The sequence below is a fragment of the Neoarius graeffei genome, chromosome 1, assembly GCF_027579695.1.
Source record: "Neoarius graeffei isolate fNeoGra1 chromosome 1, fNeoGra1.pri, whole genome shotgun sequence".
Taxonomy (NCBI): Eukaryota; Metazoa; Chordata; class Actinopteri; order Siluriformes; family Ariidae; genus Neoarius; species Neoarius graeffei.
This window is the reverse complement of record NC_083569.1, coordinates 44,606,782-44,628,145: the sequence shown is the minus strand read 5'-3', so window position 1 is coordinate 44,628,145 and position 21,364 is coordinate 44,606,782. Positions and strand designations below refer to the sequence as shown.

At 40.8% G+C, this 21,364-nt stretch overlaps 1 protein-coding gene across 3 annotated transcripts in view; it reads right to left on the bottom strand.

Annotated features, from left to right (window-relative positions):
* Positions 1 to 281: 281 nt before the first annotated feature.
* Positions 282 to 21,364, bottom strand: part of otulinb (OTU deubiquitinase with linear linkage specificity b) — a 37,808-nt gene continuing 16,725 nt past the window's right edge. For all 3 annotated transcript variants that reach the window (XM_060932416.1, XM_060932425.1, XM_060932433.1), the window contains exons 6-9: positions 21,102 to 21,245; positions 20,259 to 20,366; positions 10,636 to 10,905; positions 282 to 4,008 (exon numbers count right to left, since the gene is read on the bottom strand). In XM_060932416.1, the coding sequence (XP_060788399.1) occupies positions 3,742 to 4,008; positions 10,636 to 10,905; positions 20,259 to 20,366; positions 21,102 to 21,245 (789 nt within the window). In that variant the 3' untranslated portion in view covers positions 282 to 3,741. The remainder of the gene's footprint in view (positions 4,009 to 10,635; positions 10,906 to 20,258; positions 20,367 to 21,101; positions 21,246 to 21,364) is intronic.

Here is a 21,364-nt window from a genome sequence, read left to right as displayed (position 1 = left end):
ACATGGGGTGGCTTTGGGCTGAAGTGCCCTTGAGTGGCGGCGCACACGTATGCAGCGGCTTGTCCAGGGTGTACCCCGCCTTTCGCCCGTAGTCAGCTGGGATAGGCTCCAGCTTGCCTGCGACCCTGTAGAACAGGATAAAGCAGCTAGAGATAATGAGATGAGACAAACAAAAAACCTATTGCACCTTTAAGCCCTGGTTTTAGTCTCCATGCTTCTCAGTGCTCATGCAGACACACCCACACCCTCCTGTGGATGGAACGTGACATGACACCCATGACTCACTCGCCAATTAGACGGTTTATTGTCTTGCCTGAGAGAAACATGCAATCTTCACAGATCTGAAATAAAATTACATTAGTGTTTCTTGTACGATTTCATTCTTTGCAGCAATTTATGCTTGGTAAGACAATATATGCAAACCGATGGAAAACAAAAGCTATGTAACAAATGTCTTTCATAAAATAGTAAACCTAAATTACATTAAAGAAAAATGTTTAAATGCACGGACATTCTGAAAGTCACTGCTTAATCATTTATAAAAAAGACTTCAGTCAGATCAGGACTTCCTTTTGGAATACCTAAAATTGCACTTTTTCATTTCTAATTTAAATCCAGTCTCTTCCAAATAGATTTCCCATCATTCTGTTAATTGTTCTGGTACACACAATGTAGTCCCTGAATTTTGCATCAGCATTTCATTATAGATTTGCTAAACCTGTGCAAAAGTGGTCTCATCAACAAGCATTTATATTGCATTATCACAATTAAATAAATATACAACACAGAAGGAAATTTGAAATGTGAGGAGGGTTGGCAATTTAAAAACTCAGTCCATTTTCAACGTAGTCTTTTCAGAAAATCATTTGCATAAGGTAGAAACTTTAGCAAGTCTATATACAGGGGTTTTCCAGATGCTGTTCATGGAGGGGTGGATGAGATAAGCTACTGCTTGCTTTCTACCTCAGTGTTTTTTTTTTTTTTGATTCAGAAATATTTTTAGACTGAATCCGTGTCTTTTTGGAACTCGCTGATAACAGTATAGACATTGGACGCTGTTCAAGTGCATTTCCATATGACCTACTGACAGCATGAACAGTAACGGTTCACTTTAATGCGTTTTGGAGTTCCAGCATTTAGTTATAAGTTATGAGTAAGTACATTTACAGTTCCTGCAAGAAAGACACTTTACTTTCCATTAATTAATGTAATAAGCCTAGCTTGAAATATACATGCGAAAAAAAAAATTATATAAATGGAATTGAGTGAGGTCTGGTGTGACTCGGCCTCATGGCCATCACTGACCATTTTATTTAGCTCTGCTAATGTTTCGCCAGCATGCACATAGGCTCATTCTTTATAAATGTTAGCTAGCTCATTTTAAATGAACGGCATAAGCTACCGTAGCTATATTAGTTACCTTGGACTGAGAAGGTCTGCAATGAATTCACTTCAGTGAAGTGCTTCTATACAGCTGTTGCCTATTACATCAGAATCCCTCATTGCCAAGAAATGATAACAGCCGAGTGTCAAGAACATCATACTGAATAAGAGCCGTTTTGCACCTAACATTATCTGTAGACACTTTAAGTGCCGAGTTTTATGTTTAAAATATTGGTAACAGGTTACTGGTACTGTAGGAAGCTACTGTAGTTTCTCATAATATTTCTGCAGACCACTGACTGCAATCTACTTCGCTTTGACCGCCAATCACTAATCCTGAAATATGCTCAGACTGCTGTTATTTCATGTTGTCCGTCATTTCATCCGAGCCCATATACACCAGTCTAACAGGAGCAAAGTTGAACATACACTGTCTTACAAAAAATACTCAACCCCCTTTGGTGTTTGTCCTGTTTTGTCGCATTACCAGATGGAATTAAAATGGATTTTGGGGGGGTTAGCACCATTTGATTTACACAACATGCCTACAACTTTAAAGGTGTACTTTTTTTTTTTTTACACTGTGACACAGACAATAAGATGAAAAAACAAATCTGGAGTGTGTATAAGTATTCACCCTGCCAAAGTCAATGCTTTGTAGAGCCACCTTTTGCTGCAATTACAGCTGCAAGTCTCTTGGGGTATGTCTCTATTAGCTTAGCACATCTAGCCACTGGGATTTTTGCCCATTTCTCAAGGCAAAACTGCTCCAACTCCAAGTCAGATGGGTTGTGTTGGTGTACAGTAATCTTCAAGTTACGCCACAGATTCTCAATTGGATTGAGGTCTGGGCTTTGATTAGGCCATTCCAATACAATTAAATGTTTCCCTTTAAACCACTCCAGTGTAGCTTTAGCAGTATGTTTAGGGTCATTGTCCTGCTGGAATGTGAACCTTCATCCCAGTATTAAACCTCTGGCTGACTCAAACAGGTTTTCCTCCAGAATTGCCCTGTATTTAGTGCCATCCATCTTTCCTTCAGTCCTGACCAGCTTTCCTGTCCCTGCAGATGAAAAGCATCCCCACAGCATGATGCTGCCACCACCATGCTTCACTGTCGGAATGGTGTTCTCAGGGTGTTGGGTTTGCGTCACATATGGCATTTCCCACAATGGCCAAAAAGAACAATTTTAGTCTTATCTAACCAGAGAATCTTCTTCCATGTGTTTCGGGAGTCTGCCACATGCTGTTGGGCAAACTCCAAACGTGTTTTCTTAAACAACGACTTTTTTTCTGGCCACTCTTCCATAAAGCCCCACTCTGTGGAGTGTACGGCTTAAAATGCTCCTATGGACAGATACTCCCAGCTCCGCTGTGGATCTTTGCAGCTCCTTCAGTGTTATCTTTGGTGTCTTTGTTGCATCTCTGATTAATGCCCTCCTTGCCTGGTCTGTGAGTTTTGGTGGGTGGCCTTCTTTTGTCAGGTTTGTAGTGGTGCCATATTCTTTCCATTTTACTATAATGGATTTAATGGTGCTCCGCAGGATATTCACAGTTTGGGATATTTTTTATAACCAAACCCTGATCTATACTTCTCCACAACTTTGTCTCTGACCTGTTTGGAGGCTCCTTGGTTTTCATGTTGCTTGCTTAGTAGTGTTGCAGAGTCAGGGTCCTTCCAATACAGGTTGATTTATACAGACATCATGTGACAGATCATGTGACACTTTGATTGCACACAGGTGGATCTTAAATCACCTAATTATGTGACTTATGAAGTGAATTGGTTGGACCAGCTCTTATTTAGGGGTTTCATACGAAAGGGGGCGAATACCTATGCACACTCCAAATTTCTGTTTTTTTTTTTTTAATATCTTATTGTTTGTTTCACAATAAAACAATTTACACCTTTAAAGTGGTAACACCAAGGGGGATGAATACTTTTGCAAGACACTGTACATTAACAGATTTTATTTCAGATAAATGAAGAGAAAACACTCTCCATTTACCATGAGAGAAAGCGAGGGTCCTGTATCAGTCCATCTTTCACACGGAAAAATTAAGACAAGACTAAAGATAACTGATGTGAAATAAAGGGAAGGGGTGAAGCTTCCAAGGCGTCAGGTAATATCAGAGAGTTCAAAACACCTGCGCAAATGTCAGGTCATTCTAGATTCACATGTCGATTAGCTGATCTGTCATTTTAACTGGAGGAAAAATAAACAAAGACTCCTCAGTACACGTCAATGATGAATTCTACGCAAAAAGCATAAAATTTGCAAGGTCTGTAGCTGAAAATCATCTGACATAAAGCCTTGAGACCTTTGAACTATGTTGGTCACGGTCATCAGATTTTCTCTAAAGAAGTGTAGTTTTTCCTGTTCCACTCTTCGGCAAGTTCCATTTGGGCCTGATTGACTTGTCATGTTTTGCTGAATGGAGTTTGGGCTGTTTAAGCACTGGCACATTATAGTGTCGATCATCCTCTGTGACCAGGCTAAGGCAAGGCCACTCTGTCCTGTGGTCATCTGGGTAGTAGGTGATGAACTCCTCAGTGTCCGTCTTGTAGAGCCGAAAGGCCTGAAGCGTATGCTGTAGGGAGTAGCCCAGCAGAAACATCTCCACCTGCAACAGACAAGAAAGGAGCTTAGTGACTCATATTCTTCACCAAGTGGCTAATATACAAACATCTGAAATGGCATAATAGGATTCAGCTCAGTAAACACATTTTACCCTGACTTCAGCATATAAAAGTGTTCGTTAACACACTACAGACATGATATAACGTGTAGGCACTGCTGAAAAGCAGAGCTCCTGATGAGTGTATGATGAAAATATTTGCAAGGGCACAAAATCAACCTGAATTGCAGCACCCTTAGGACTAATTACCATGCACCTGTTCCTGATTAGAGTGCAATCACAGCGCATACATATCAGGACTCTCAGTAACACAGACTTTGCGAAAGCCTTGTATTTTGTATCACTTTTTTGGTTTTGACCCCGTTTGTATTTGGAATATTGTATTACTTCTGATATCCTGTCTGTGCCTCACTCGACCACGGCGTGTTTTTTGACTCTGCCTTTGTTGACATTTTGGATCTGCTTGCTAGCGTGCTTTCAATAAAACTTCCTGCACTTACATGACAGAAACTGTCAATTGTCCAAAAAGCTAGTAGACTAATAAAACTTTGAACTAGTTTTATATGAAATTGTTGTGAATATTTTCCATAAAATGTGTTAGTAAATAATTCCATTTATAATTTTTAAAAAGCAAATTAAAAATAAAACGCTGGAACCCCCCATCTATCTAATGTTGATAAAAGATACAAATTTTGTTGTCCGGTGGTCAAGTGTTTGAGATACGCTGCTTTGCTCTTACAATCAAGTTTTCTGTGGTGGTACACGTTCATACGGACATCGTACGGTCAAGCCATCAAAAATCAGGTCAATGCATCTCTCTTAAGCATGGGGCTACGCTCCACATGCGAAGCGCATGGGGAGCTCTGCTATTATGCTAATTTTTTTTCTTGAAATCCAGCTTGCCTGTGACCCTGTAGAACAGGATAAAGCAGCTAGAGATAATGAGATGAGATGAGACACGTTTGTGCTTGCATTTGGTATTCTGAATGAGGACCTAAATCAAATAGAGAATACACACTGTTGCAGCATATTCGTATAATACATGAGGAACACTTGGTCAAACTTATTATTATTATTATTATTATAAAACTAGAGGTACTGTGCCAAGGGCACAATGGTATCCCATTGCCACACCTGAGGCCTTCAGACAAAGGTCAAGGTCACAGAACTGAGAGAAATGAGGCCATTTGTCTGGAATCTGATGACAAAGGGAAAAGGATATAATACTTCCATGGTTAATAATATTAACTAAGCAATCTTTCACCAGTTTCTTGATGCAGCCCAGTGAAAAATATACAGAACATTGATCTGACCTGTCAAGGTCACTCCAGGGCAAATCCAGTGTTCCCAAATGAAAGCCCATATAAGACTTCCTGTTCATGGTTAACAGTAACATGGCCTCATCTTGCTCCGTTTTTGAAGGCCACTGAAAATATTTGACCTAATATTGACCTAGGTCAAAGGTCAATCGGTCAAAACTATAAATATTCATTAAAACATGCTTTTCTATGGCAAAGGAGCAAGGCTAGCTCAAAGACCATGAAAAATCGACAAAAGTCTGACTTTTTGCTATAGGGTCACCTAATTGACAAGTTCAAGGTCATGTAACTCAGCGAAAAAAAGGTCAAATCTCTTAACCGATGCGAACTATTTTGAAGCCCCCCAAACAGGTTCTCCGCACCCCATTTGGTGAAAATTCATGAAAAAAATGAGGGAGGAGGAGCAGCGATTTAATGCATAGGTGACCTTTGACCTAATTCTGGCAAAGGGTCAAGGTCAGAGGTCAAATGAGTACAAAACAATATTAAGGTATAAGGGCCGTGGAAGATGGCATGAAAGAATTTTGTCCAGCTCGTCCTGGTACTGCACCAGGTGGTCCCATTCATAGCCACTCCTGAAAATGTTATGATGTCATAAAATGGCATCATGAAGTCATGTGATGCCATGCATGATATGGAGATCACAGATGGTCACTACCTACATGCACACCAAGTTTCATCCGGATATCTTGAAAACTGAGCGAGAAATGACCCTTGTCCAACTACTACGACGTGTACACTAAACTTAAGCAAATTTCAAGATCCCATTTCAATAATGCTATTTACATGGGATGATGACGACAAAGAATAATCGTGATATACAACCCCGATTCCAAAAAAGTTGGGACAAAGTACAAATTGTAAATAAAAACGGAATGCAATAATTTACAAATCTCAAAAACTGATATTGTATTCACAATAGAACATAAACAACATATCAAATGTCGAAAGTGAGACATTGTGAAATTTCATGCCAAATATTGGCTCATTTGAAATTTCATGACAGCAACACATCTCAAAAAAGTTGGGACAGGGGCAATAAGAGGCTGAAAAAGTTAAAGGTACAAAAAAGGAACAGCTGGAGGACCAAACTGCAACTCATTAGGTCAATTGGCAATAGGTCATTAACATGACTGGGTATAAAAAGAGCATCTTGGAGTGGCAGCGGCTCTCAGAAGTAAAGATGGGAAGAGGATCACCAATCCCCCTAATTCTGCACCGACAAATAGTGGAGCAATATCAGAAAGGAGTTCAACAGTGTAAAATTGCAAAGAGTTTGAACATATCATCATCTACAGTGCATAATATCATCAAAAGATTCAGAGAATCTGGAAGAATCTCTGTGCGTAAGGGTCAAGGCCGGAAAACCATACTGGGTGCCCGTGACCTTCGGGCCCTTAGACGGCACTGTATCACATACAGGCATGCTTCTGTATTGGAAATCACAAAATGGGCTCAGGAATATTTCCAGAGAACATTATCTGTGAACACAATTCACCGTGCCATCCGCCGTTGCCAGCTAAAACTCTATAGTTCAAAGAAGCAGCCGTATCTAAACATGATCCAGGAGCGCAGACGTCTTCTCTGGGCCAAGGCTCATTTAAAATGGACTGTGGCAAAGTGGAAAACTGTTCTGCGGTCAGACGAATCAAAATTTGAAGTTCTTTATGGAAATCAGGGATGCCGTGTCATTTGGACTAAAGAGGAGAAGGACGACCCAAGTTGTTATCAGCGCTCAGTTCAGAAGCCTGCATCTCTGATGGTATGGGGTTGCATTAATGCGTGTGGCATGGGCAGCTTACACATCTGGAAAGACACCATCAATGCTGAAAGGTAAATCCAGGTTCTAGAGCAACATATGCTCCCATCCAGACGACGTCTCTTTCAGGGAAGACCTTGCATTTTCCAACATGACAATGCCAAACCACATACTGCATCAATTACAGCATCATGGCTGCATAGAAGAAGGGTCCGGGTACTGAACTGGCCAGCCTGCAGTCCAGATCTTTCACCCATAGAAAACATCTGGCGCATCATAAAACGGAAGATACGACAAAAAAGACCTAAGACAGTTGAGCAACTAGAATCCTACATTAGACAAGAATGGGTTAACATTCCTATCCCTAAACTTGAGCAACTTGTCTCCTCAGTCCCCAGATGTTTACAGACTGTTGTAAAGAGAAAAGGGGATGTCTCACAGTGGTAAACATGGCCTTGTCCCAACTTTGAGATGTGGTGTTGTCATGAAATTTAAAATCACCTAATTTTTCTCTTTAAATGATACATTTTCTCAGTTTAAACATTTGATATGTCATCTATGTTCTATTCTGAATAAAATATGGAATTTTGAAACTTCCACATCATTGCATTCCATTTTGATTTACAATTTGTACTTTGTCCCAACTTTTTTGGAATCGGGGTTGTACTTTATAGTTTTGTCAGACAAATGTGTCTAAACAGGCTGCAAATTTAAATTGAGTCAGAGTTAGCAAAGTGAAGCAGACATTTTCATACAAATGTATTTAGCTGTTTCTAACCTGTCATCTAAGTACAGATGTGTTAGCACAGTGCTAACATACACCAGCCCTGTGTCCAAAATCACTCCCTACTCACTATATAGTGAGGTCGCCATTTTCTAGTGCTGTCCGAATGTATAGTGAGGATTATTTACACCCTATATAGTGCACTCAAAGTATCCCACAACACATCACGAAAAGTAGTGTACAACCGATGGGCACTAACCAAGCAATATATTCCATCATGCATTGCAGTCGTGCTGAAAAAAATCAAATCAAAAGCCTCAAATTGGATTGAATAAAAGGCAGTGGCAAAGAAGAAAGTATTCAGCCTTGATTTAAAGGAACTGAAAGATGCAGCAGACACAAAGTACTTTGTATTGATTAATATGGGAAATACGCTCAGTATAATATGGATTTATTACAAAAACACACGCATTTATTATTTTGAAAACCCACCAGCCGACTGATCTGGTACGTTTTAATTGTGCGACAGTAATGACGTAAATAACAGCGCGACGGAGTAGTGTCCGCAAGCGTTTTTTCATTTTACCAATGAGCTCACTATATACAACCCCAATTCCAAAAAAGTTGGGACAAAGTACAAATTGTAAATAAAAACGGAATGCAATGATGTGGAAGTTTCAAAATTCCATATTTTATTCAGAAAAGAACATAGATGACATATCACATGTTTAAACTGAGAAAATGCATCATTTAAAGAGGAAAAATTAGGTGATTTTAAATTTCATGACAACAACACATCTCAAAGTTGGGACAAGGCCATGTTTACCACTGTGAGACATCCCCTTTTCTCTTTACAACAGTCTGTAAACATCTGGGGACTGAGGAGACAAGTTGCTCAAGTTTAGGGATAGGAATGTTAACCCATTCTTGTCTAATGTAGGATTCTAGTTGCTCAACTATCTTGGGTCTTTTTTATTGTATCTTCTGTTTTATGATGTGCCAAATGTTTTCTATGGGTGAAAGATCTGGACTGCAGGCTGGCCAGTTCAGTACCCGGACCCTTCTTCTACGCAGCCATGATGCTGTAATTGATGCAGTATGTGGTTTGGCATTGTCATGTTGGAAAATGCAAGGTCTTTCCTGAAAGAGGCGTCGTCTGGATGGGAGCATATGTTGCTCTAGAACCTGGATATACCTTTCAGCATTGATGGTGTCTTTCCAGATGTGCAAGCTGCCCATGCCACACGCACTAATGCAACCCCATACCATCAGAGATGCAGGCTTCTGAACTGAGCGCTGATAACTTGGGTCATCCGTCTCCTCTTTAGTCCGAATGACACGGCGTCCACGATTTCCATAAAGAACTTCAAATTTTAATTCGTCTGACCACAGAACAGTTTTCCAAGATCCACTTTGCCACAGTCCATTTTAAATGAGCCTTGGCCCAGAGAAGACGTCTGCGCTTCTGGATCATGTTTAGATACGGCTGCTTCTTTGAACTATAGAGTTTTAGCTGGCAACGATGGAAGGCACGGTGAATTGTGTTCACAGATAATGTTCTCTGGAAATATTCCTGAGCCCATTTTGTGATTTCCAATACAGAAGCATGCCTGTATGTGATGCAGTGCCGTCTAAGGGCCCGAAGATCACGGGCACCCAGTATGGTTTTCCGGCCTTGACCCTTACGCACAGAGATTCTTCCAGATTCTCTGAATCTTTTGATGATATTATGCACTGTAGATGATGATACGTTCAAACTCTGCAATTTTACACTGTCGAACTCCTTTCTGATATTGCTCCACTATTTGTCGGCGCAGAATTAGGGGGATTGGTGATCCTCTTCCCATCTTTACTTCTGAGAGCCGCTGCCACTCCAAGATGCTCTTTTTATACCCAGTCATGTTAATGACCTATTGCCAATTGACCTAATGAGTTGCAATTTGGTCCTCCAGCTGTTCCTTTTTTTGTACCTTTAACTTTTCCAGCCTCTTATTGCCCCTGTCCCAACTTTTTTGAGATGTGTTGCTGTCATGAAATTTCAAATGAGCCAATATTTGGCATGACATTTCAAAATGTCTCACTTTCGACATTTGATATGTTGTCTATGTTCTATTGTGAATACAATATCAGTTTTTAAGATTTGTAAATTATTGCATTCCGTTTTTATTTACAATTTGTACTTTGTCCCAACTTTTTTGGAATCGGGGTTGTAGTCCTCTATATACCAATTCCCTATATAGTGAGTAGGGAGTAGTGAACGAGTGAGTGATTTCAGACACAGGGCAGGACAGGAAGACTTTTTGATTGATTAGATTAGATAAAACTTTATTGATTCCTTTGGGCGGGTTCCCTCAGGGAAAATAAGAAATTAAGATTGGCATGTTATTATCAGTATTGTAATATTTGCTCACTTTTTTCCCCCTTTTTACATTTGCTCACTAGTTTTCAGCACAAGCTTTGTATTCCGTTAAAACCGAAATGAGTCCTTGCACTTGTTGGAGGTTCTAATTCACTCTCCACAGAATTTGCAGCCAAGTTCTAGTCTTGTGCATCCACAAAGAAAAAAAGAGGCAACGATTACCTGGGATAAACCAACACAAAACAAAAAACGTCTGTCTTTTAGCAGACAAGTTACTGATTAAAAACCTTATAGAAGGTTTCAAGCAATACGTTCGTTTTTTTTTCTGTGGTGAAGGCATAACTTGATACTGCTCTTACAGTATAGTACACAAGCAAGCTACCACTAGGTATCATTGCTGCTCAGGAGATCAGGATTCTTTGTTTTTATAAAGCTTCATTGAAGTTCTCACCTGTTCTAATCCTCCGCTGAAGCCCACATGTCTAAGATGATTCGTGAGGAAGCTCCTGGGACATTTGGAGGTGTCGCGGGCAAAAAGAAGCCAGCAAAAGTCAGGCACACTGGAGCCCTTCTTCATGTCAGAGTGCAGCTGAATGACCGTTTTCAGCATCAAGAACTTCAGGGCTTCCAGCAGCTCATATTCTTCACGCCCCCCAACAAACAGCTGCTGGCAAACACGCTCCCGCTCTGCTGGACTCTCACACTGCAACATCTCCTGCCACTGTGGGAACGTAAAAGGAGAAGAATCAGTCAGTCAATCATGTCTTCAGGTCAAAGTCACACACAGTTCATGTCTACCCTTGGGACACTTTATTCATTATAATGTTTCATAATTAACAATAATAAATATATCCCTCCTTTTCACAAATATTAAATTCAAGGCTGCATCAAGTAGAAAAAATATGTATGAATTTAAACACAGTAAATCTTCCAAAAGTACAAAATGAGAAAAACTTAATCAATTTTCCCCGTTTCCAGTTGAGAGTATGTCATGCGCATTCTGGCTGCCGCTTCTCACCGGACCTTTTTATTTTCTCTCCTTTTTTTGTGCATTTGTGTAGTTTGATGTTTGAGTGTTTTTGTCCGCCGGTTGTGGTGTAGCTCCGGACCCAGTTTTGGGCGTCAGTTCCCTCCAGGCCTTGGTTCGCCATGGGTGATGCCTGTGCTCCTAGCTATGGACTGCAGTGAGTTCATTGCTCATTTTAACATCGTGGTTGTCCAGCGCTCTGTGCAGCAGTGCTTTAGTGCAATGTTACTCGGTGGCATCGTGGCGGCTGTGCAGGTGGTTTGGGACATACCAGCGCTCTGTGTGGCGGTGCGTCTGTGTTCGCTTTGTGGATCCATGGTGTGGTGTTCCGGGCAGTGTTGCAGTGGCTGTGCTGGAGGTGTGGGACTTGTTTTCGTCCGCCTTTTGATGGGACTGTGGCTGCTACACCATTGGAATGACATCCTGACCTTTATTTGGTGGACTTTTTTTTTTTTTCCTCCCTATAATTGCAAAGCAACCTTGGGTTTTGAGAAAGGCACTATATAAATTGAAATTATTATTATTATCATCATCATCATCATCATCATCAATTACTGCTTGCATTGACAGGTTCAGGAAGTGCATGCCTACATTGGTTGTTGGAACGTTAACCAATTCCTAATATTTTAGCAGTGTATGAATTACATTTATTGTAATACTGACATGTCTACTCATGCTAAACAGGAATATACGTTCAAAAGTTTCCAACTCGTGTATTAGCTCTCTGGCAAGAGCATCAACAAACCCTCAGGCTCTCAAAGTAACAGGGCTCAGGGTAAAAGAGTGGCAGCTACTACCAATTTCCACTTGAACTCAGATTTCAAAATCACATCTAAGAGTTCATTTACTCCTGTATAATTAATTAATGATCCACTCTCAGTACTTATCTGTACATTTATGGCGTTTAGCAGATACCCTTATCAAGACCAACTTACAGAAGTGCTTTGAAGCTTCAGTCAATAAATAAAGTACATTTTCATACTAGTTCACGATGTCAGGGACTAGGACTATTAGCAGTCTAAAATCCTTCTGGAGGAGGCAGAACAGTATTTAAAACAAGAGTGCTCTGAGAGCACAATATCCCCTGCTCGCAACTGTGCCATAACTCTGGTAAAATGTGACCGAATCGACAAAATTAAAAAATGTGTATTACCGATATATAACAAAGAATCCTGTCAAGTTTCATGAAATTTCTCCAAAAATTGTGGGAGGAGTTGATTTCAGAAGGTGAGTACCCTTCCCGGGATGGATGGATATCGCCACAACATAATCCCCCTTTGGACCTTTCGGCCAGCGGGGGATATTAAAAACAAAAAAAACCCCACACAAGACAGTTTATAATAAAAGTGCGAATTTACTTGGTTCTCAGAAAGACACCGGAGGTAAAACTATGCCTACAACTGCATCTGGAAGGTTCTTCCAGGCTAATAGTGACTTACAGGTTAAGCTGACGTTTTCATCAGCATTTGGCAAAGGGTTTAGTTCGGTGCAATGCAACCCATAACATCAACAGCAGACTTTCACACAGCGGCTGTTATAAATATGCCTTAGTGCAAGGACTTTGTTGACAGCTTTGTGGGGACTTGAACAGACCCCAGTCACAAGCACACAAACTCCATGGCACATGTTCTGGCCACTTTGATGAATCACAGACTTTGTTTGGGTTTGGCCATATGCTTGCCGTTGATGTCCGTGTTGCATTTCTGGTGGTCTTACCAAATGGAGTGCTACAGCTACAGTCTGCTGCCCAAAGGCTGAGCACAAACGTACTGATGACACCTTGGTGAGGATTGGGGGGCGGGGGTGGTTAGTTGAGGGGAGGAGATTGAGCAGTCACAATGCTCCTTCTATACTCCGTGGGGAGGGCCCTAGACATGTCTTGCATCACCATCATTAAAGCAATCAGTCTCCTAATGAACATGGAGAGCTTCCTGACATCATGAGAGGCTACACAGTAAGAACTGATTTCCTGAAAATATTATCCACGCCATTGAGCTAATCTGTGACTGATGATATCAGTCACAGATTTTGTTAGCAACCTCATCAGTGAGCCTACTTGGGGAGTGGGATACCAGATGCGAATGTGTTCTTGCCTCAGTAAATGGGACCTAAGGATTAGCGAACTGGAAATGCACTGCAAACACAAGCAGTCCAGTTGAGAGTATTGCACGATTGGAAAGATAATGACCATGGAGACCTCTTTTACAGGCTGGGGAGTGATGTGGTGCCACAGAGAGAGTCAATAAGAGTGTCAATTTAGCCCTACTGTTGTTTTTGCCCCTTCCGAGGCAGCAATGGTGAGGTGGGTACATTTTCAACATTGGATATTTATGCAATCTCTGAGTGGCGCTGGCACCCATAGGTGGTAGCTCACATCTTGGAAACATTTTAGCAGGAGCATGTGGACCTCATTGTCAATGCAAAGTCTTTTTCACCTGTAGTATGAATTCTTCCCATGTTGCATAGAATTCAACAGCTCGGCGACAGAATCCTACTTGTAGCCCCAAAATGGCCAGAAAAGCCTTGGAGCCTTGACTGCCGCCACCTTCACAAATTGTTGGAAGGCCATGCTGGCTTTCTTCCAGAGTAAACTCCAAGCACCTTCCTCCCTTGAGCAGTTCTCTGGTGGAGACTGAGATTTGGCGCCCACAGCTGGATGAGAACCATGATCTAACAGTCCAGGAGATACTACTGAAGTCAATACTATGGCGTACTGCAACTAGCTCACTGGCCCTCAGGGCCTTATGCCCTTAAGTAGAAGTTATTCTTCTAATTGTGTTCATCACTGGTTGGACATAGCGCATTGTCTAATTTCTAGTATTTTGACTTCTCTACAGTGACAACACGATAGCAACATGGTTCATTTGTTTCACACTGCCTCTGGAGGACCACAATTACACACACACACTTAACATTTGTTGTTAATAATCCTCTTACAAATGCAGCAAGACTAGAATGTCATTTCAAGCAGTCTGGCTTTTAAAGAAAATATGGGAGCCTTAATTTTTTTTAAACCAGATTACAAATCTTTTGGATTACACTGATATGAAAAAGATATTAAATACAGTTGCAGTCAGATGTTTATGGGTCCGTCTCAGAAACTGGTCTCTCATTTGGGACATTATGGTCAAAAAATAAATTTTCAAATTTTTCTATTTTTTATGCATTTACCTAACACTCTTTCTTTTGTCATGTTTAATAAGAATAAAGATAGTATCTTGCTTTATCTGGCCTCCACTGTGGAAATTTTTTTTGATTATAATTCAAACGCTTTTGTAAAATTGATTTCCATATAAAATAACTCCATCATGAAGAATTAAAGCCCCTCCTTCACAGATGAGTGAAAATATTGAATAGATTTTCTCTTTTTGATTGCTTGGGTTAAAAATGCCAAGTTATGATGACTGAATTGATTATTCACTTAAATATGAATAATATGATACATTTTGGGTATTTGATATGGCGAAATAGGACACAATGGAAAAATCAAGAAAATCTTCTCCGTGCTCTCACGGAAGGCGGTCACATTCTCTGCCTCTCCTTCCCCTTATCTTTCCTGCTTTGCTTCTGCTGTCTTGTCTGTCTATTGTCTATACTTTTGAGAGACTCCGCACTGCTCTCCAAACTAAAATCATGGAATTGATAAACTGGTCTCTTCACGCAATTGACACAATCTTCTCGATGAGAAGCCTGGGTTCGGGGGGAACCAGCCTGTCATGCCAGAACGTTTGCAGCTGGCTATACGATGGATGCGTGGGAGAGGTGGCGGGTCGTGTGCCTGGCGGTTCTTTCTGTGGAGGACACTGAAGACATCTACCTATGTGGAACCATGATTACAGGACTTTTGCTGATTGGATTAGGCATTGCCCTGGTTTATCGAGGAAATCAGAAAACGGTGACAGCTGTCCAAAGCCCCATAAAGCTTCCTGACATGATTGAAGCGGTGGGCAGAGCTGTCGGCACTCAGACTGTGGCTATTAGAACTTGAACCGCAACATGGACAACATCATGGAGAAGCTTTTGGCTTTGCAACAGAAACTGGATCGATTTGGAGACCAGAATGGACAAACAGAGTAGTCGTGTAAAAGAATGCGTCTACTCGGCCCAAGACCAAACAATTCCAATCTTATCTGATTTCGGCTCCCTCAGCCAGCACTGGCCTTGGCCAACGCGGTTGCTGGGACAACAATTCCCCTGGAGAACACTGCTGTTAGACTCTCTCGTATTCCTTCCCCCACTTCCCACGGTCGCCGTTTTTACCCCCAGTGTGACAAGTGGGTAAGCGCCGTTGTCGGGCGCAGGACCGGACTGCTTGTTTGTGCTGGGTTACCTATACCTCTGCCCCTACCCCCGTCCCCCCTCCCATGATCGCCCCCTCCCTCACCCCCTTCCCCTCAAGTCCCGAGTTTTCATGTTGTGTTATTTTGTGCTAATGTGCTGAGGTGTTTTTTTTAATGTTCCCACACTGTACTCCCCATAGGAGCATAGTGTGGGGGTTGCTTTTTTTTTTCTCCTCCCCTTCCCTCATGTTACTCTGTATTTTTCATCCCTGTCTTCCTGTCCTGTCTATTCCCCGTGTCAATTGTATGCATGCATGTATGTATACGGACGGGTTGACAGCTAATTTCACTAGTACTTGTGACTACGTGACAACAAAGGCTTCATTCATTCATTCATTCATTCAAGAACACACTGGAAAGATGAGAATAACGGCGGTGGTATAAGAAGAGCTACTGTACCGGCTAAAGGTCACGCGGGTCTCTGCTGCGGCACGCGAGCAACGGGACATCACTACCACACCGGACGGAGCACAAGGTAGGGGCGGAGCAAAACAACTGGCCATAGATTCTATCAAAAGTTCGATCTAAATTGACCATGGTTGCAAAATATTGGCCAAAAATATAGCCTAGTAAACTAGACCCAACCGCCTAGCGGCCAAAAATATTTTTTGCCTAGCGAGTGGGTCTAGCCTCGCACCATATAAACAAAAACACCCCAGGCATCAAATCGTGCCCGCCAATCACAACGCAAGGTTTTTGTTTGGATTCTTTGGGCGGGCTTTTGCAGGAGTGATGACAAAGCTGCGCGACGCTGGAGAAAGCGCAACAGGAAAGATGGCTAATGAACAGCGCGCATTTGACTCCGCTTTGGAATCAGTTTTAGAAGAATTAGACTTGGAGTTTTCGTTGAAACATGAGCAGGAAGAGGCTCTCCGCTCATTCCTTTTCAAGAAGGACGTTTTCGCTGTTTTGCCGACCGGCTATGGCAAAAGTCTGATCTACCAGCTGGCTCCGCTCGTAGCCAAAAGGATGGGGTTAGTTTGTGCAGAACGAAGAATTAATAAACAGCTTTGAAACATTACTTTTTGATTGTTTCTTATTTTCCCGTTATTTTAAATTTAAGGGAAATTATCTCACCAAACACCACTAAATAAAAACTCTCAAAAACAGTTTAATCAAACCCTTGAAAAACACTTGGAAAAAAAATGTGTATGTGGTACAGACTCCAAACTTGTGGTCATTATCTCCAAACTTCTTAATATCTAGAACCTGTTTATTAATTAATACGCATTTTGAAAAAATTATTTAATTTCAAGGCCTCCCCCACTGCTTTCTGTCGCTCTGACTACGTCACAGTCACTGTTGCGCTGATTGGTCCGAGCGTTGGCCTATACGCACAGAGACAGTTTGAAAGACAGCGGTTTGTTCCTCCTACCCGCTTCGGAAATGTTTACGGATCGAGGCCAGACTAAATATTCACATTTAGTCTGGCTTGCCAGGCTACCAAAAATACGCAAACACTACGAAATATGAAGGTAAGATGAAAAAGAAACATTCTGTTGCCTTATACTGCAAGACAAAAAAAAAAAAAGTGTCAAAACTCACCTTTTCAGTGATAACGTCCGAACAGATCACCCGCGTAACAGAAAGACCGCAAATGGAAGCACGATCAACTTCTAACTGTTGGAGTGGAAAATTCCATTCTACACATGCAAATTGTTAATGTGTGTCCTTCCCCGCACAAATAACACGCTACGGTAACAAATAGACCACAACTCCTCATTTTATAGCTCAGAAATTCATACAAGACCAGCTACCATCGTAACATATTCTGTAAGAAACATATTCTATACCGAACTTTCAGCTTTCGTTTTAAAAAACAAAATCTCAGATTTCATAACTAAATGTTTATATGGCGTAGTGATTTTAAGTTCCTACTTTTGGTGAGGTAGTGACCTTGACCCTGAGGCTTTCCGTTTAGATCAAAACACACGATCGTATTGGTTTTGGGTCTGCGGAAAATGGAATTACGACGGTGATCAAATATTTTGCATGATGTTTTATTACGGTTATGATTATTCTGTGAGCGCACCAATCCTTAGGTGTATAAAGTTACAACTTAAAATACAATTAGTGATAACTGTAGACTTTTCAGTGGACTACAACCTTTTTAAGGGAAAGCGATGGAGTCAACCATTTATCATGTCCTAGATCAAGTCGCCATTTTTCCAAAAAAATTTGCAGAATTTTTGCCAAATTCTGAATATTCACATCAAAGACTTAGTTTTATCTGTATTATTTCTTTCATCATTTTATTTCAAATTAAAACCAACATCACCATTCAAAACTGTATAGTTTATTGATTGAGTATATTTAGTGGGGTACCCACACTACCCAGTTTCTGAGACAGACCAATATATACACACAAACATGAACGTAATCAGACATGAATCTCATGAGGCTTTCAATGATTTCTCTGAACTGTTCTTTTCCTGTGTCAGAATGATTATACAAGACACATCTTTAAGAGAAAAAAAAACACAAACACACATTTGTATACATGCATTAAAAAAAAAAAAAAAAATTACATGCGCCGACTTTGATTATTAATTTAGTGGTTCTGAAAGATCCAAAAGGTCTTAACTTGCTGCTTTCAAAATGATACCTTCAAGCTCAACTGAAGTTTGCAGCTGACCACATGGACAAAGGAAAAGCCTCCTGGAATAAAAATGTCTTATGGTAGATGAGACAAAGATTAAAGTTGTTTGGCCACAATTACCAGAGGTACATCATCCACTGTTAAAGTCAACTATTAAAGTTTGCCGATCATGGCAAGTATCCTGATGTGCCCCCTGCATGTTTAATTTAAAAATAAATTATATCAACAATTTATTCATTTAAAAAAGTTATGATATTGCTAAAAATAGGCTTACCAGGCCACAACCACTTGCGCCGAAACTGGATGCCCGCCTGTGATCTTACTGATTCACTTAATAGCAAAGAGCCGTCAAATAAAGGCTTCTAATTCTTTAAAAAAAATCCCCAGGCACCACTGCGCTCGCTCTCTCGCTCTGTGTGTGTGTGTGTGTGTGTGTGTTTTAACTGCTTCAGATGGGTTAAATGCAGAGAAGGAATTTCATTATGCTGTAATGTGTGTGTGAGACAAAGGCTTCCAAGTTTAAAATTCTAATCTGTAAATTTTCTGTAACCATGTGATTTTTACTGGAAACAACATATGTGAATCGACAGACTTCACTTTTATGAAGTGTAAATCCCACTCGGCTAAATAACGCCGAAAAACAAACAAAAGCATGTCACATAAAGCCACAAGGGAATTTTTTTTTTTTTAAAAAAGGCACCGTGAGTAGGCGGTGATGGAGTGTTTATAGGCAGCAAAAGATTCCCAAAGGCTGGATATGGGTCTGCTCTCTGTTTACTTGTGTGCGTGTTCACTGTTTCAGTCATCGGGCTTATTTTCACAGCCAAACAACTAACACTCGGGCATCTTTAGGGTCATTTACAATTTAGAAACGATATATAGCCACTAGATCTCAGCCTCGGAAAGTCATGTGGTGAGCAAGTGACGTCTCAATCTAGGATTCTCTCGCATAATTTGTACTCGGAGTGCAATATCTGAACCTCAGAGATAGTAAGATGTTGGCACCCCAGGACACTGCTTTTCTTTCAAAATAAAATCTGTACACGGTATACAGGTACAAATATGAACAAGAGAACACTCAAACATGTCTTGTATGGATATCATCTGTCTATAAAGTTTAATTTTTGGATTTAAGCATGGTGGTGGCAGCATCACACTCTGGGGCTGTTTTGCTGCTAGTGGACCTGGAGCATTGCACAAAGTGGATGGAATAATGAAGGAGGACTACGTCAGAATTCTTCAGCATAACCTCAAACCACCAGAAACCTGTACACCATCAGGTGCTCCAACAGAATCATGACCACAAATGCAATGGAATAAATAAAGCAGGTTGACATTAAGCTTAAAACAATTTCTGACCTCAATCTTATCGAAAATATGCCGACTGTGCATAAAAATCGGGTCTGCGCCAGGAAACGGACAAATTTAATTGGACTCAACCAATTCTGTCAAGAAGAGTGGTTAAATTTCAAGATTTTTATATCATATACACAATAACAGACACAGCAGTTTATTATTGGGTAATGAAATTCTTATTTTGCAACTGCCTGACCAAACTACGCTTACCAATATAAAAAGATATATATGAAATATAAAATATAAAATGCATATGGAATGCAAAATATAAAGGTAGAGTGAAAAATGAAGATAACACTAAAAAAAAAAAAAAAAGAGAGGCAAACAAACCGTGTGCAAATATAGAGGTAGATATACTGTGCAATGTCTTTTTAAAAAAAAAAAGGGAGAGGCTAACAATGTGCAAACATAGAGGTAGATATACTGTGCACTGTCAAACAGAAGTCTGCCAGATGCTTGTTGATGGCTTTCAAAAGCATCTGGTTAAGGTGAAACTTGCTAAGGGACTTTTAACCAAATATTAGGCGTGCTGCATGGATAATTTTGACCTTGTGTCGATTTCAGAAAAACCAAAATAAATTAAAAACCTGTGCACCAGATTCTTTTTTTCCCTATAAAGATGTTATACAATCGTTCTGACACAGGAAAATCACAAAGCCCAATATCACCATGACATTCAGGTCTATGTATGTAAACTTCTGACCGCAACCACATATGCTGTGAAATAGGACAGAGGTTGTATTAAATGTTACCCTGACTCTCAGGAGCTTCAGACAATGCTTCAACTGTTCCACTGCTCCTCCACCTTTGCTCCCAAAAGGAAACCTCCATTCTTCCACTAAATCTTGCACACACTGCAGCTGTATTAAAAACAAAACAGACAGCTAGGAATCTCTGATTAGGCCTATTCAATTTCACCACAGACATACTAGTATGTCATTGTGTTTCTATTTATATATTCTAAGCCAAAAACACAGGACATTTTGTTTATCTAAGAGCAGATTTTTTTTTAAGTCTGTGTAATAAAACCATAAATGGAAGATATATTACTAGTTACGTTATAAAATCCATCCATTATCTGTAGCCGCTTATCCTGTGCAGGGTCGCAGGCAAGCTGGAGCCTATCCCAGCTGACTACGGGAGAGAGGCGGGGTACACCCTGGACAAGTCGCCAGGTCATCGCAGGGCTGACACAGACAACCACTCACACCTACGGTCAATTTAGAGTCACCAGTTAACCTAACCTGCATGTCTTTGGACTGTGGGGGAAACCGGAGCACCCGGAGGAAACCCACGCGGACACGGGGAGAACATGCAAACTCCACACAGAAAGGCCCCCCCCCCATCAGCCATTGGGCTCAAACCCAGAACCTTCTTGCTGTGAGGCGACAGTGCTATTCACTACACCACCGTGCTGCCCATACATTATAACAGTCTTACTATAACTATAATAACCATAAAAATGCCAACATATAAATAAATTTACTGACTCTTGACTGTAAACCGTGTCTAAATGGGGCGTTCGTAAAATCTAAGAGTACATTTTGTGTAAAGTATAAATGTTTTTGGTTTCTTGCAGAATACTGAAGACAAACCTGAACAAACTCAGCATCTTGCAGCCAGTTACTGAGTTTGTCAGACTGGTTGAAGAGCTGGAATAGGGTCGCCCTCAGAGCGCAGTAGTTATCACCTCGTACTCTGCGCAGACTCTCAAACTTCTGAGCTACTGCTTCATATCCCTAAAGAAAACGGCACATGGAATTGGTGTGAAAGTAAGTACTGGCTGATGCAGAGAAACGTCCAGCACTGTGTATAGCAGTGTTCCTCCAAGTAACCCTTCACGGTCCATCTTATCTTC